General features: G+C 40.9%; 1 protein-coding gene across 1 annotated transcript; it reads right to left on the bottom strand.

Annotated features, from left to right (window-relative positions):
* Window positions 1-3,498: 3,498 nt before the first annotated feature.
* slitrk6 (SLIT and NTRK-like family, member 6) lies at window positions 3,499-16,572 on the bottom strand. The gene is made up of 2 exons (XM_057027650.1): window positions 15,864-16,572; window positions 3,499-7,386 (listed from the first exon to the last, which is right to left on the bottom strand). Exon 2 carries the CDS (start codon window positions 7,369-7,371, stop codon window positions 4,837-4,839), a length of 2,535 nt encoding a protein of 844 aa, XP_056883630.1. The 5' UTR covers window positions 7,372-7,386; window positions 15,864-16,572; the 3' UTR covers window positions 3,499-4,836.
* Window positions 16,573-17,375: the final 803 nt, after the last annotated feature.

Below are 17,375 nucleotides of genomic sequence, written 5' to 3' on the forward strand. Positions count from 1 at the left end.
ACGCAGATTACCACTAACCTTGGTGAGTCGCCAACAATATGTTATTCCAACTAGCGCTTGTTTTTCCCCTCCTAAATTAAACATGTAATAGCCTTTAAAAATAAAGCACAATCAAAATCAGCACAGACTCCCCTGTGAAGTCATCATGATTTTGATTAAAAAGACAAATCCCTCTACGCCGCTACACATCATTTAGCGCTCTGCTTTTGGCGAATTGTATGCATCAGACATCATGTGGGTAGCTCTTTGTATCTTTAAACATGCTCATTTTCTGCTGCGTCACACCTCAGCACATTAGGAATCATCAAAGCTGACATATTTATTGTGACTTGCAGCAACATCAAAGCAGCACACTTGATTAAGTTGGAGGTCTGTTATTGCTCTGCGGTCTCACAACACCAAAATATAATTACTTTCTACTCATTAAGGATGGAGGAGATTTAATAAGGTTTCTGGATTAAAGATGAGTTGCTTTTTTTCTCCTCGAATCAATGAAGCAATTGTACGGTTAAAAAGGCAAGCTCTTTCAAAAGAATAAAAACAATCTATACTATCCTGTAGCTTTAGCCAGCCTTTGATTTTAGCATCACCAAATTAATTGCTATCATTTTTTTCTTGCTAGTGCTTTATGACTGACTTCTAACATTCACTAGCATACTACCAAATGGTAGTGCACTATTGCTACTGAGACACCCCTAAAGACCCTTAAAATCCAAAAACATCTGTCAGAGGTTGGTTTCAACACTGAATTTCATGGATGCTTTCTAATTGCAGTACCTGCGAGGCTGCTCCATAAACAAAAGATTCAATTCATCACATCCCATGACTACCAACCTTTGATGTTTTGATAGAAAAACTGGGTCACCAGCTTTCTGTTTTAACAGTGTGCCAAGCGAACAACAGGATAGAGGTTCAGTGTCCGCAGCTTCACAGCGAGCTGCTCTGCTCACAGGGTACCATCACAAGATTACCCTCCAGGTTAGCAGATCACTGACAGTTACAGTTCTGACAGGAAGTGTGAATGGTAGAATTACCGCTCATAACAGTGCTTTGTTCATGGCCTGATCTTTCACTGAAATATCCTGTGTTGAATCCCAACGTGTGTTGCATTAAAGAAAGGCCAAGTGGGAGTTTTATGTCTGCACATGCATCAAAAGTGTTGACTCAAGACAATGGGGACACCAGAGTGGCCATTGCGGGCATTATCTTCTACACAACCATTCATTATATTGAATATACTGCCTTGAAATACTCAACTGCATGCTGGGAAACTCCCCTATCTGTGACCCTGAATTGTAAAATGCAAGTGCCCAAAATGGATTCTAGGACGGTGTGATGGATGTGCTTTTCATCCCCAACTGTTCTTCATCAATTAAAGTGACCACAAGAGGAGTGAAGTGATAAAGATGTCAAGGAGACAATTGTAATGCACCATGAGTGACAAGGGAGAGGAGATGGACGCATAAAATTTCCTTGAGAGCCAAGGATGCCAAATTAAATGAAATGTAGCGATGCTCAGTTGAAAAGCTTGAGTGAGACATTGTAAAATGTTCGCTTCAGTTTTTTGTTTTTTTAAAAAGGCAAATCTTGAAGGCAGGACAGAGATTTCTTAAAGAAAAAACAAAAAAAAACTTGAACTTTGAAATTGGAAGCTGGGCCTAAAATCTAATATGTACAGCACATAAACAGGTCCAAAGAAAGAACACTGGAAGTGAGCCATCTTAACAGAGAACACAGTACTCCCAGCAGTCTTTGTTGTCATCTGTGCTGCTGACTGTTGAATTTAGAGAGAAAAAACTGATCTTGTGCTATCAATGAGGCAAGAATCATCTACAAAAGGAAAACAGAAAAATAACCTGGATGCAAAAAAGGAGTAAGGATATTATAACCAGAAGAGATTCACTCTGAGAAATAAATATTTAAAAACTCACAAATGGGGCAATGTAACAGATTGCCTGCTTTATAAAATAATAACAGGGTGAGATCATATAGAATTTACTGGCCACTATTGGAAGGCAGTGCGCTAATAAAGCAAATATATCATCTGCACTCCAAATGACACAGCAGACGCTCCAATAAGCCCATTTCGGCCTTTGTTGGTGGAACACAAATACCACTACTGCGATAATATACAGCATTGGTGTGTATCACTTGTGTGTCACAGGCGTTATTTATGAATTGCTGCTGCCGAGTGCTCAAGTGTGAAAAGAAACTTTACCGTAGAGCTACTTTTAATTAGCTTTCAGGTCACAAGACATGATTCATATGAGGCTGTAGTGCTAAACAAACGCATGATGTGTTTAAAATGTAAATAGTCACATTTGCTTACTGGTGTGCTTCGTGCGAGCGTGTACAGAACCCAGGCTTGCAATCATTCACCAGTAGTTACCTTTACTTTGAGGCTCAGTATAAACGCTATGTACACCATTTTTCAGGATTGGCCATTATTTCACAGGTCTATGGTAAAGTGTGCAAAGAAGAGCATTTCTTAGCAGTGTTTCCTTTTGTCAGAGCACTTTGGAACAAAGGGTACTTAAATGCACCACAATTTTTCATCTTTGTTGTGCAAATGTGCTCGGCAAACTGCATCAAACGCTCATCGCATAACCTGCTTATGTGGGATTATAGATCGTGACTTCAAAACAAAGCAATATACAGCAGGCCTGAATGAGTGTTTAAGGATATCAAATCTTTTCAGGAAAAAAAGAGGTCTCTCTGATGTTAAATGCGTCCATTAGCACTTCTTTTGAAACAGCCTTTGGTTCTCTCCTTAACTGTATTCATGGTTTTGCTGCAAGGTGGCTGCATTTGTGAGCTTTAGTTCACAACTGATTTCATTTATTTGAAATCATCCCTGAAAGCAGAGAATATCTTTGAATGCAGTTTAGCGTGTTGCTAATGCTTCCACCTTTGCAGGAGCCTATCGCTTCCGACTCTCTCGAACGAGCGGCAGAGAATGCTTCATCTTCCTTGCCGTGTGAGCATGTGGATGCCAGGTTTGCATACCTTAAATGATGCTCGTCTCCATGCAATTTTATAAACATTTATTTATTCATGAATTTGTATGTCTGACTGCAGAGCTGTATGCGTCCCTTCTTACAAAGAAAGTTCTAATAAATCAATTAAGACGGCAACACAGAGGCATTTCAGAGGGTCCACTATCCCCCAATGAAAGGGGGAAAATTAAAGTCATGCAGGAGAAGTAGGGCTGTTGAAACAGCCATTGTTGTGCGATTAGTGACTACTTGTGAGTGATCGTGGACAGCCAAGTTATTCACATAGCGGCAGGAAACAACCAAATTGTGTTTACACATGTCCAGATATGCACATTGTGCAGGAGTGATAACGCATTAAGAGACAATGTCATTGGTTGGCAGGTGGCTGCAGCTCAGGGTGGCTGGGTTGTCAATTAGTCAACAGATGGCAACAATACACCCACTTTCTTGTACATCGCTGCAGCACCGTCATATTTGAGCTAATGACACGCTCAACCCAGAGTGCTTGTAATATTGCAACTCTTTATTTCCTGTTTATTAGTTACAGCCTCTTTATATTCTGTACATCACTGAAGGCACACAAAAACAAAGAAAAGGAAACATAGGTATATACAAAATGTACATAATAAATAATTAAATCTACTTGAAGTACAAAAGCTACAGAATGTGTGCTTACATGAACCATAACTTTGCTGAATATTGTTTAGTGTTCAGTGGAAATCCTGATAAGTCCTCAGAGCAGTTCATTTCTTTAAATAGGAGCTGATAAACTGAGAAAAGATGGATGAAGTCAGTCTAGGTGTTGGTGTCGTTTCGCTAATGTCGCTCCTTTAGTCAACAACCAGTCGTATGCTAACAGGCTAACACAAGCCACACCTCCTCTCAGCTAGAACTTGACCTAACAGCTGGTATCATGTCAGCATGGGGAATGTACAAAGATCCTGTATGTTTTTATCCAGACATTCTGACATGAAACACAATCACACACAACCTCACACATAAATATCTGTGGCTCTCCTTTCTGGCAGATGCAACAAAACAAAATCCAAAATAAAAAAAATCAGCAGGACTTTTGATTGTCATGCACCATCTTATGGCATTTGATTAGTGCAAAACATTTGTACAAGATTACAGCGGTGCATAATGTACTGTATTTTAAGTGCTGGATGAACTGAAATGTGGATTCAAACATAAATAATGACAACACGTGTGCAATATATTTAATCTATAAAAATAACTGGCTAAAATATAGCAGTGGTGCAACATTCTTGGTAGTGTACAGTTGGCATTTTATCTTTCTGGCACGATGAGCATTCTGGTTACAGTGATCCAGATGGGTTTTGTTGGTGTAATCAGGTCGGGATAGACTGATTAAACAATTCTGGGTCATATGGTGATTGAAATTCACTCACTTTGAACAAACATCTGCCTTATCCTATGGTGACATAAGATGGGGGTGCGCTCCCGATTCGGATCAATTCATTTGACAGCTGTGGGACTGGGAAATGTAATCACTTGTAAAAAGCTGATTGAGTGGATTTTATCAGTTTTAACCCAGGCCTGCTGAACAGACTACAACAGCTTATTTTGACATATATTTGACCTGAAAGACTTCACCTTTCACCAGCTACATGAAATGGCAAACAGAAAACAACAAAACTGAATAAACAAGTGATAATCTGTGCTACAATGAAACTTAAAAGTGATGTGCCAATGAGATGTGTGTGTAATTTTTTTCTTCACACTGTGGAGTCTATGAGGGTGAACAAGACAAGGCACTTGTTTGAAAATATAACATATATATATATATCTATATTTATATATACTTTTCTGCAGAAACTCAGTTAAAAGCAGTTTGATGCTCCAGAACCTCCAAGTAGTCAGGTTCAGTATGCAAGTTAGCCTTCAGTTCAAAGTACTCATTCTTAGTTTGCTCAAGCATGACCTTGTGTGGTCTTGAGTACACAATTGTCTCCATGAGCTTTAATTCCTCCTGGTGCCCCGGGACCTGAATGTCGACAGCGGACTGAAGTTGGGACATGTTCTTACGAAGGTACTCTGTTATTCCCAGCTGCTGCAGCTCCTTCTCTCTCTCCAGAATGTTCCTGTACAAAGAGTTGGAACTCCCCAGAGAGACAAACTCTCCAGAGCATTCACCAGTCATCGGTCTGAACTTTGTGCCAGGGGTTCCTGTGAGGGGAGATGTGTTTTCCTTCTCCATGATACTCCGGCAAAAGTGATGCTTGCCGCTGGGCTCATCAAGGCCATAATCCAGATCTGTGTCATGCTCCTTGTGCTGTGAACAGTAGGTGGGATTTCGACAGATCTGCACGATGGGACTGTGGGATCTTTCTTCATATAGATTTGAAGACCCCGTTCTTTGCGTCAGCGTGTGGTGCGTTGTTTTTTGCCCATACATGCTGTAATGCAAATGAATCGGACTGCTGCTTGTGTTCTCTCGAGGCTGCTCTTCCACCGCTTTCTTTTTTGCACGTCGCCGCCGCCGGTGCACCACAAACACCACTAATCCCGCTGAGCAGAATACTACCATTAGCACAAACATGAGGAGGCTCAATATTAACACGGAGAGTGGGACAGTGTCTGTAAGTGAGCTGAGGAAACCCTTTCCCAGGTCAGGCCCCAGAGTTGCCGTTGAACTTTCCTCGCCCTCTGGAGGTACCGGGTAGTACGTCCCTAATCCGGGACACAGGACCTCATAGTGAATAGTTCGAAGTTCTGCCTGCACGGCTTTCTTTGGTGTGTGGCACAAAATTGAGCCCACCACCGTGTCCTTTTTGAGTTTGTCCACCCACTGTTTAAGGCTGAGTAAGTCACAGGTGCAGTCCCAGGGGTTGTCCTCCAAATAAATCTGTTCGAGCGAGTCGAGCTGATCAAGAACATTGCTCACCGGTAGGTGCATGAGTAGATTTTTCCTTAGGTTTAACTTTGTGAGGGGAACGTTGCGAAATATTTGGGCTGGGAGAGAGCTGAGCAGGTTGTTATTCAATGACAACAGTTTGAGGTTTGGCAGAGGATTAAACGTGCCTGGGGCGATCTCTTTGATGAGGTTGTATTCTAGATACAGGTATTCAAGGTTGTGGAGACCCACAAATATTGTAGAGAACAGTTTTTCAATTCTATTGCCATTCAAATACAATTTTTTTAAACTGCTTAAGCTGAGAAAGGTTTCATTGTCAATGTTGTCAATTCTATTGTTTGCCAGGTTTAGCAATTCTAAGCTGTCATAAGTGACAAAATCATATTTCAAGAGTTTCTGAATCATATTTCCAGTCATTACCAGCTTAGTAGGACTTTGTTGAAGTATTCCAATGTCTGATACCTTTTGAATTCCCCTGTCCTGACAATGCATCAAAAAGCCAGCCACGGGGTGATTGTGACAGGAACAGTGCTCTACACAAGGACCGTTGGGAATGTGAGATGGTGTGGTTGCCTTCGATTCATCTTTGGCGTCAACCAACTTCGGAATCTGAGACCCTTTAGACGAGGGAGTAACAACCATATCCAGTGACTTTGATGGCTCCTCCAGGTTAATGTCTGCATGGGAGGGGCAGAGAACATCCCGCTTGACTTTAGCCAGAATAGTTCCTTTGAGGTGTTGTGGCGTGCTACAGACCACATCCCCTATAGCTGACTGGGCTCTCATATTTTCCATCCAGATTTTAAGATGTAAGATATCGCAGTCACAAGCCCAGTCATTGTCTTCCAGAAGAAGCTCCATTATCCTTCCTATGTGCTCCAGAAAACCAACATAAGGCAGCGTCTGTAATTTGTTCCCACGCAGGTCCAGGTGGGTCAAGGGCACAAACCTGAAGATGTTGTTGGGTAAAAACTCTATGGAATTATCATTTAGGATGAGAACCTTGAGGCGAATCAATTTGTTGAAAGCTCCTGGTTCAATAACTTGGATAAAATTTGTGTCAGCTTGGAGGAACTCCAAATTCACCAAACCTTGAAAAGTATCCTCCCTCAACGTCACAAGAAAATTGCTGTTTATGTGGAGCTTTTTCAGTGAGCCGAGAGCACTGAAAACCCCCGGGTCCAGCTCCTGTATGCTGTTACCCCCGATGTGCAGTGAGAGGGCATTCTTGAGCCCTTCCATTTCTTCAGCAAGGAGCTCTACCAAGTCATTTTTGTAAAGGTTCAGGTGGAAGGGCACGCCTGGGGGAATCTTGATTTGAGAGATTTTGCTGATGTTCCTCTGCTCACAGTTGAGATAGAGGATTCCATCTTTCAGCATACAGGAGCACAAGGAGTCACAAGACTCACTCATTGTGGATGATGCCTGTGAGGGAGGTATATCTTGGGATAGTGCGGGAGAGAGAAACAAGGCGATGAATAAGATACAGGGCAGCATTTCGGTCTGTGGTATCTGTGAAGACAAAATAGAAACGAGGAGAGAGGGTCATGACAAGTTTGATACACAGCTCAGAATGATAGTCAACCCCAGCGACCAAGCTTCATAAAAGTTTAATTTCTGAACTTTGGATTGGGTACAAATGCACATAATGGGCTCATTATATGCATGAAAGAAATTTGTGCTCAGTTGTATTGTATGATTATACATGATTTAACTATATTACAGATGGTAATTGAATAATCTACACTGGCATATCATCTAAATAAGATTTATTTTACCGTCATGTAAATCTACATGTTACAGGGGCAGATTAGACATCCCATTGCCTCACTCAAAGTGGGATACGTGCACATTTTTCTGCCAATATTTTCGACTCATCTGAATATGAGTGAATCATAGTTATTTCAGTCCATTTAGAGTCCTCACCAATGTAGCCACTTTAATAAGCAGCCTGAAGATAAAAGCATGAAAGGTCGTATTTTTAGAGGCACAATCGATTACACATCACTTGACCAGCCTGGGATGGGACAACTCTACACTATTTACTCTGTATTATTCTACCATAAAATACATTTTTGCACTGCAGAGAAGAGAAGAACACTGGCAACATTCTTAAGTGGAAATTCCTTTACAGCCGCGCTCATAACAATTTACATTCAATGGAAATGGCGATTATAATTGGACTGCTTTTCACCCTATCACCACAAAGTTATAGTGGATGAAAAGCAACATCACTACTATTATTCTGGATGCGTGGAGTTTTAGAGAACATCTCAAGTCTCCCGAACCATGTACTGGTAACAAATTGTACTTCAGAGAGATTAGACTCAGAAACAGCTGTCACATTAGATTATCTTGTTGATTGCTTTGTTCTAACAAGACTTGGCAATTCCAGCCAGTATTGCCTATGGAGAATCCTCTTCATCCATCTATTAGAGCTCAGCATATGCTCAACCTCTTTTTGTTGTTTCTGAAAGTCGATAAAAAGCACATACTTTTTTCAGGGTCTGTCTCCATTCCATTGTCCTCTGAAGGAGGAACGGTGACGCAGTTTAGAGACAAGACTAGAATAGTTGTATTCTGAGGTAACACTGGCAAATAAAGAAAAAGAAGAGACTAGAAATGACATTAGTATTAATGTTATTCATTAAAACACGTGGTACTAATGTTTATTAATGCCCTGAATACAGATATACAAATAGAGAGGAGCTATCTAACTAGGGTTTATCTGCACCTTGAATAATTAATAATTAAAGTTCTTGCAACAACAAGCTCAGTATTAAACTTAAGAAAGATAATTTAGTCAGTCCAGCTCAAAAGCAAACATACCAAAATCTCACAAGAAAAAAATAACGTTAAACAATAAATAAGCTGAACTAAGACTGTCTCGTTCTGACTGTAATTGTGTCTGTCCTTTTTTAACACTCAATTCAAAAATCTTCAAGTTAAAAGTTCACATCAACCACACAGCTGAGTTCTTTAGTTTACCTGAAAACTAAAGATCAGTAAACTGGAGGTATGATCATACGTAAACCAAGAAGAAACTGTTCAGTACCAACAAGAATCTGTCAGCGGAAAACAGGAAGTCAGTGTCAAAAAGAAGTGAGCAGAATAATTAGACTCTTGTTTTCACCTCCAGGGGCAGCCAATGCTCTCTGCACAACAATAACGAGACCTTCCGCTGAAAAATCTTTCAAAATGACAAGTCAAAACCAGCCAATCTGCATATGCAATTAGTGTAAAGGTCGTCCAAATGACACAGCGTGATCCCTCTGCAGAAGAAATATTTCACATCACTGTCTGACACAGAACCACTTTAGGATACAATCGCATGGAGTCTGAAATGTAACTTAAGCTTTGAGACAGGAAAATTGAACACACTTTTTTTTTTTTTAAATCATACTCAATAGAGGAAGTTTTTTTTTTTTAATCAAAGTAATGATATGCTGAAAAATAATGAAATGCACAAATTTTATTTTTCAGACCTATTAAACGTGCTTTATCAGTCGCAATATTCATGAAATGGCAGCCCAAAATATCTGTCCATTTCCTTTTTCATTATTTATCTATTTGTTTGTTCAGAAGGGTGATGGTGCTGTAAGCACCCGCAGAGTTCACCTCTGTGATGCTGTCGGCTCTTGAGACGATGTGAAATGAAACAGACTATTGGCAGATGTTATCGAGTGCAGCCTGATAACAGTAGAGGGCGGATTTGGAAAGGCATTAGTGTCGTGAGCTCTTTTCTTCCAAACTCACTTCTCTAACCGATTCTGGAACTTAGCGTGACAATCTGGAGGAATGAGAAGCTCATCCGGTGCCGGCCTCACCCTGTTAAATTCACATATTCAATTTCTGTTTGCAATATTCAATGAGATCCTAATTAAGCATGTGTACCAACCCATGAGCAAAGAAATACATGTGCATGTGCTACACTGCTGCTGTAGATCTTTAACATTGTACAACACTACCCAGACTGGCTGTCTTTTCACCATCAGATTTAATCACATTTGCACTAATGAATGCACATAATATACTCGGCTAACTAAATTTAATGCTAAGAACCGACTGAATGATACTGACAGGAAGGAATGAGCTGCACTTTATAGCTGATCACTAGCAGGCTTGTAAACCACATAATGATAGTCAATTAATGTCAATTGAAACAAAGGACCTTGTGTGAGTTACTTCCTTTCGTGAAAGGTCAAGAGATTGGCTTTGCAACTCTGTGAGGTTCATCTTGTAGACTAAAATTTGGATCTTGAAAGTAAAAAGCAGACATTAAGTTGGGAAAATGGATATGTGGGACCAGAACTATGCTTGATGAACAACAATCTCTGTAGCGGTGAATCTATTTTTGCTTCCTTTTCTATGTCGAGACTAATCTCACAAATGGCATCTTGATAATAAAATGTCATCCTCTCATTAAAAGACAAAAACTTCTTTCAAAACATTTCATTTAAGGGCTTATGGAATATTAAAAAAAATAGGGAATTTGATTAATCCTACAGCAAATGAACATTTTAACAACCTGAACATCTGTTTTTTTTTTTTCCAATGATCAAACACAGCTCCCATTTTGATCATTTTAGCACAGCGTATGAACTAATTGCCGAGAGCAAGGAATGTCAGAAGGCAAACGTGAGCAGTAATGTAACTTTGTACAGGAAGTAACAACACTTGCATGAGCATTATCAAGTTGACAGAAGAGGACATTATTTTTGATAATGCATATGCAGCTGTAATCATGTTCCGTCATTGTCACTGTCACTGGAGGTAAAGTATGCTGGAGCCAAAAATAGCCCATAAGGCCTAATGTCCTCCTGTGTAGCGTGAGGCAATCTAATGTACAAGTAAGGAGGCCTTGTTATGCCTAGTGGCATCTTGCAGATAAGGCTGTTCCTCCAACGCCATGAAGACTGATAAATCAAACTATATTTGTGTTTTGGACAGTTTTCTTAAAGTTTAACTCCTTTTAAGAAATGTTTCAGTCCTCACTCCTTCCTCTATAAACTCTGGCCCATTTGTTACCACACCACCTGCAGGTTTGATCTATTATTTTTTGATTTGCTGATGCCATGGATTTCCTGTGTAGTGTAATGAGGGTAACTGTCGTTATGCTAAAACATAAATCTCGAAGATGGGGGATTCCGATTGGGCAAAAATGAATAAATATGGATCTCGCCAGTGGAACTGTATTGTAAAAACAGTATTTAGTGTCCCTGTTCTCATTATGGGTCTGTCTTCTGGATTATGGTATACATCATGTTGATAGTAATGCAGACATTGCTCAATGTTTGTTCATTTTATAATATAGCTTGGACTATCTCTGGCTCTCTGGAGTTCAAATAACGGCAATGATAACATCCACACAATCGATACTTATTGAACACTGCTCTCAGCTCAAGCAAAGTCAGGGGAAATCAAGGGGGCAGGCTTCACCACGTTCATTTATTACCAAACAATTAAATCATCCTCTTCAAATCAATCAAATGTCAGAAGCAGAAGTCAGCCGCTGCTTCCTTGGTTATCTGCTGAGACCTAGTCTGATGTTTCTGCTGGCTACAGTTAACCAACGTTTACAAGGATGGAAAGCTGTCTGAAAGCAAGCCGCACTCATCTGGGTGCATTCTCCTGCCATACAGCCGTTTACTCAGCTGGGAAGCAAATCATATGAAAACACATGCTGAGCTTCATTACACATAGAAACCTGGAATGTAGTCGCAAAAAACATCACCAGCAGTTACCTTGTGCACTGCAGAGCCTCCTTACCCTCCGACGGTGGGCTTTGAGTCCTGATAACAAACATATGTGTGTAAGAACTAATAATAGACGCACAAAAGCTGCACGGACATGGAAGGGGAGGGGGGCCTGGATCCCTCAGCAAGTGCAATTTAGTGGGTTTGCTTTTCAAATGGTCTGTTTAACTAATGCACAGTAATTAGTTCTCCAGAAATGAGCAGGTAGATTACATCAGTGGATTGTGGCATCAAGGTGTGTTTTGTAAAGGACAGACATCTGCACTGAGCAGACATTCTCTCTGGAAATTATTGTTCTTCCAAAAAGGAGCCTCATTAATTCTGGGGTGACTGACCTGCTAAAACAGAAATGGTTGATGAATTTATTCAGAGTGGTCAATTTATATGCAGCTGCATCTGCAAAAATCTGGCGCATCATCAGAAATGCAAAAGGATGGAGCAAACAATCTCGGTGGTTTGTCTTTTGATCAAAGATCATTTCGCTGCAAGAATGACATGCATATTTACAAACACATATTTGCTTTGAAGTTAAGACGATCTGTGCATCATCTGTTCGTCCTTATCTGATCATAAATGAGTCGTTCGTTTAGAGGAGCCCCCCCCCCCCTTGGAAAAATCATCCCACAGGGGATCAGTAATGACAGTCTTATGATTTGTGCCAGAAATAGGAGACAGAAAGAGGAAGAGAAAGGCGACATTACAGAGACACATCAACTGTGGACTCTGGTTCATCTGAATTACAATCTACAGTATGCTTATAGTGCAGTCCGATTCTTTTGACTCACTGAGTTTAATTGGACACAGAAGACACCACTTAGGCCATCGTCACAGCTGGATGCAGCTGTTAGCCACAGCTGAATGGCACTTCTGTGAAAAGCGTTTATTCAAACGTGTTTTATAATGACGACTGCCGTCATCGCTCCTTACGTAACACTAAATAAATACATTAAATAAAGGACGCCTTTACAACACAGTGGTTAGCTTTCCTCTTAAAAAAAACATTCTCAAGACTTACAAAAGCACATGAAGATCTGATTTTTACACTTTAAAAAAAACTTCCAGACCTTCAAATGCTCCAGCATTTGTATGTAAAAAAGATCAACCATTTTCAACTCTATACATGTTCTTGGGAAGATTAACCTATAAGCCACCAATAATTCAACATATGCTGATGTGTTGGCGAGAAATTCAACACTGTGGCTCTAAACATGACAGAACATGTCAAAGGCAATGATCCTCAAAATGTTCTGTGTGGAAACAACTAGAAGGAGTATATTTAAAGCATTTTAAGGCAGTAAGATTGGTATTTACTGTATAACAACTGTGTTACTCGTCTTAAAGAGATTGGAGCCAAGCTCGTGTGTCCCTCTCAATAACATCTCTCGAGACCAGTAAAGGAGGAAGGAGAGTTCCTGTCAAATCCAGGGAAAAAAGAAAAGCTTTTTAAGCTCTATACCTCCACGCCTTGTTTGCGTATATCACATGTGCTGGAACAATTTAAATGCCTGAAATCTTAAAAGAAACCACATTACGGATACAGAAAACATCATAGGGCACACAACCGCTAACGTGTCACATGGCACTGATCCAAATGGAAAAAACTGAAGCATATCCAAAATAAATGAGGTACAGTATGTAGTCCTAAATAACCTGCTCACTACATATGTCGTTAACAGGATAACTAATGCCACTTATATACACACAGTATGCTTTCTATACTGCAGGTTAATTTTAAATGTTACACCATATTCGGCACAAGAGACACTAATAGTCAGGGGGACTGCAAAGAAAGCCTTCAAATCCTCTTTTCATATTTATTACTCTAGAATTTCACTTAAAAATATTGATCAGCAACAATATTCTAAATAACTGGCACCTTCAGGGTTCTGCTCCAAATATTGATCTGAAGGCGTCAAACATTTATTTCAACATCACAGATCAGGCTCCCTCTTTGCCCCTTTACAGTTACAATTAACATTAAGGTGTCATAACACCATCCCAGGTGGAGATCCAGCACCAGGCAATTATAAAAAGGCATTATGAGAAACACAGCAGCTAGTTGAGAACTGCTGCTGGCTATCTAAAAGCTCCAGGGTGCACTTGACAAAAACTTTTACAGCCTCACTGCAGTTTTCAGTAATGCCAAATTACTCCTGTATATGCTGACGGGAACATTTATCAGGAGGCTTTGAGTCAAGATTGCATCTCAGAAAGGCAACATCTGAAATTCCCATGACAGTCAGGACTTGTCAGGGAGTAATATCCCCACCCTCAACTACATAGAGGCATCTGCTCGACAAAGACGCCCACAATCCCACCTCTGACACACAGTTACTCTCTTTATATGCCTGATCCCAAGTGGGAATGACTAAATCCAAAAAATAAAAAAACAAACCCGGAGATTTCTGATATCAGTCCAATATCAGTGGATACCCCTAAATAGGTTTGATGGGAAAGAGATTCTCCCAGTCTGCTCCATTTAATTCATTCATCTAATTGTCTGGTAATGACAAAAAGTCTATAACTCACACACAATTAATTCATTTAGCCACATCCTGACATTAATGCAGAACAACATAAATAGTAAATACTTGTCCTTGCAATGCAGAAAAATGGTCTATTTTTTCTTCCCTTTTCACCTCACAATACTTTTGGGCATTGACTAACACTTAAAAAATATATCAGCTTTTGCTGGAGGGCTGAAAGAAAGAGATGGAAACGGAGACTGAGACCAAGTGAACAAGATAGTGAGACTTGTTGCGTCCACCCAGGGGTTGTCTCATTCCAGGCTGACATGGGATAGCAGATTAGAGGTCCCTGCACTCTACTGCTCCATGCGCATGTGTGCGAGTGTGTGTCTCCAGCATGGACGCGCACATTGTTTATGAGCGACTACAGAATCTCTGAGCGACCGTCGACTTCCTGGAGCGCCGTGCAGTGTTCCCGGGCACCAATTACAGCAGAAATTGTCCCCTTTTCCTCTGTATTGGAAGTGATGTGGTCTGCCCTACAGGGTCAGCAACACTACACCCACATATCTGCAGAATTTCTGGAGGTGCTTGCGGCCCTCCATCACAGTTCTGGAGAAATACATAATTATGACGTCTGCCCACTGAAAAAACATGAGATGGTTCAACTCTTTTGCTCCTTCTATATCGTTTTTTTTTTATTTTCACCGATTCAATATTTTGTAAAACAGTGTGCTGAACTTTCTCTCAGAGAAACCAAGTCTCTTTAAAATGGCTTCAAGCTCTTTCCATCCTCAATAAAAAAGTACTTAACATAGGTTCACAAGACCTCTTACAAGGATTCACATTTTAAAAATATCTCCCTACTTGTGTAACAGAGCAATGTACGCAAAAAGGGACACGTGTATGCAGATGATTCAGCAAAGCTTTTTAACCATCAAGGATTCAGTCATCCATACACAGAACTAGCATCCACAATAAATTACGGTCGTCCTCTGCTCACTAAGATGTACTTCCATAGGAATACAACCTCCCCTGAAGGATGCAGTATGGTGGAACAGACCCGTGAAATAAATCAACAGGATTATAGCCCAATTTAAAATTACTGATCTGCAAAATAATGGGCGGATTTTGAATAAATCCCAGGCTGGCAGAGTTTAAATCTGTATTTATTACGACGGCGGCGGCCCCCCTCTCTGATTGGCCCGTGTGGAAGTCGTGATGCAGGACACCCCACCGTCACCATGACCACCGACACACCTGCGACGACAAACACTAATTGGCGCTGTAATGATCCATCTGGCCATTTACAGGCAGATCGCTTTATTTAGAGAAGGGACGTAGAAAAGCAGGCAGGCGTTGGAGTTTGAGGTGTGTTTTCCGCTCGTTTTAAAGCACCACAAGCCCACACAGCCGTGGGATACAGTAACCGGGTGGCACGCAGCCAGGTGGACCCAGAATAAAGGACCCACAGCGATGGCAAACTGGCCGCTTTCACGGTTGTCTCTGTGCAGTCACCTTTAAGCACCTTTGTCCACCCCAACACACTGTATATTGCTATACATTAATGTCCCAAGGCGAGGGAGACAGAGCTAAAAAAAATGCATACTTTTGCTAGTTCTAACATGCCCACCTGGATTCCTGACAATTTCGACCTTTCAACTAGGTTTTTATTTATTTATTTTAATTCGGCGTAAAGAGCAACAAAGTAGAACCTAATTAAAGAGGAAAACCTAAAGTGACGAATACAAATGACCGGACTTACTGGCTGAAATTGATGAGAACAGTTGTCCCGACTGTCACCGCTCTCTGCCCATCAGGAGGAACGAGGCGGCGTCGCGGCGAGGAGCGAAAGGAACAACACTTTCTCCTCGGTCCACCATAGAAAACTTCGCCGGGTCCGTCAGCGGCAGTCCGGGGTCCGCAGTCTTTCTGCGCTCCACCTAACAGCTATCAACTGATTATTCCGCAGCGGCGAGAGCGGTCGGGAGAGATTCCGGTCCCGCGATGATAAGGAATGAAATGAATAAAGCGCTCCTCTCGCAACCTTCAGATGATTTTTTTTAAACAAGTTGCGGATGGATGAAAAAATATATAGCAAACTCTAGTGAATTACACAAAAAAGAACCTGTTATTAACTGTCATAGTCCACAGAGAATTTTTGGAAGCGCAAACCGCTGCGCGTCCAGCTCAAGTGCCGCGCCACGCGCTCTGTGTCGGTAATCAATCTGCCATAGGTTGGTCTCGCGGAGCAATTTGCATGCTGTTGAGGTGGACGACGGGGCGCGAGGGTGCGTCAAGACTAGCATTTTTTTTCAGCTACTTCCGACAGGGCCTTTCAAAACAAAACACAAACGCTCAACCGCTTCTAATTTCCGAGTTGTTTACTGTTATCGCCGCGATATCGATGCAAGACCAGTACACTTACCTTGTAGTTATTAAACAAAACGTATTTATTCTAAGTGTGTCGGCAATTTGCTCATAATTCAGTTTTAATTGAACGGTATCAAATTAAGATTTTATCTTGAAGTTCCCAACCTCAAACTTCGCTGTTGAGGTCTGGTTATTTTAGATGAGACGGAAAAACGCCGAGAAACTGTTACACAAAAGCTCCTCCTATTCAAGGTTCCTACACTCAATAAGGGGGTGAAAATTAGCACTGATGGCCTTTAAATATCCTCAACGCAGATAAAATGCAATGCCATGAAACTGGCCTATGATGCAGATTATTCAAACATATAACTGGACAAAGATGGCCAACTGCAGCCTTTGCAGTCATATTAATTATACATAGTAAATCTTCAGTCATGGATCATCCTGCAGTTTAATCTGGGTTCCGTCCTTGACTGAGATAATAGAGAGCAATCCATTCTTGCTGAACTGTACTTCATTCTTTTAATAATAAGTCAAAAGCAGTAAATAGCTTGACATTGCAACCTCATAAATCCCACAGTTGGAAATCACTTTACCTAAACATCTCCCCCATTTTCCTTACCTACTGCTTAAAAATGTATTGGTTTTGATACAGGATTAAAGTAAAATGAACTCCCATATGGTACGGGGGTGGGGTGGGGGTGGGGGGGGGGGGGGGGGTGTTAAGTTTTAAGCTTGACCTCACCAGTTAGTGACCCAGTTACAGAGCTCCCCTAAAGAATATGGAATTTCCAAAGCACATAAAATGGGTTACTGTCAACCATGACAACCACCATAATTTTTCTAAGGACAAAACGAGGATAGCAATCCTGTAACATTTTTGGTATCAACTGCAGTAGTTGCA

This window comes from Takifugu flavidus, chromosome 3 (genome assembly GCF_003711565.1).
Source record: "Takifugu flavidus isolate HTHZ2018 chromosome 3, ASM371156v2, whole genome shotgun sequence".
In the NCBI taxonomy this organism is placed as follows: Eukaryota; Metazoa; Chordata; class Actinopteri; order Tetraodontiformes; family Tetraodontidae; genus Takifugu; species Takifugu flavidus.

What these genes read in the sequence shown, in the direction of transcription:
- slitrk6 (XM_057027650.1), bottom strand. Translation starts at nt 7,371, where the DNA reads ATGCTGCCCTGTATCTTATTCATCGCCTTGTTTCTCTCTCCCGCACTA.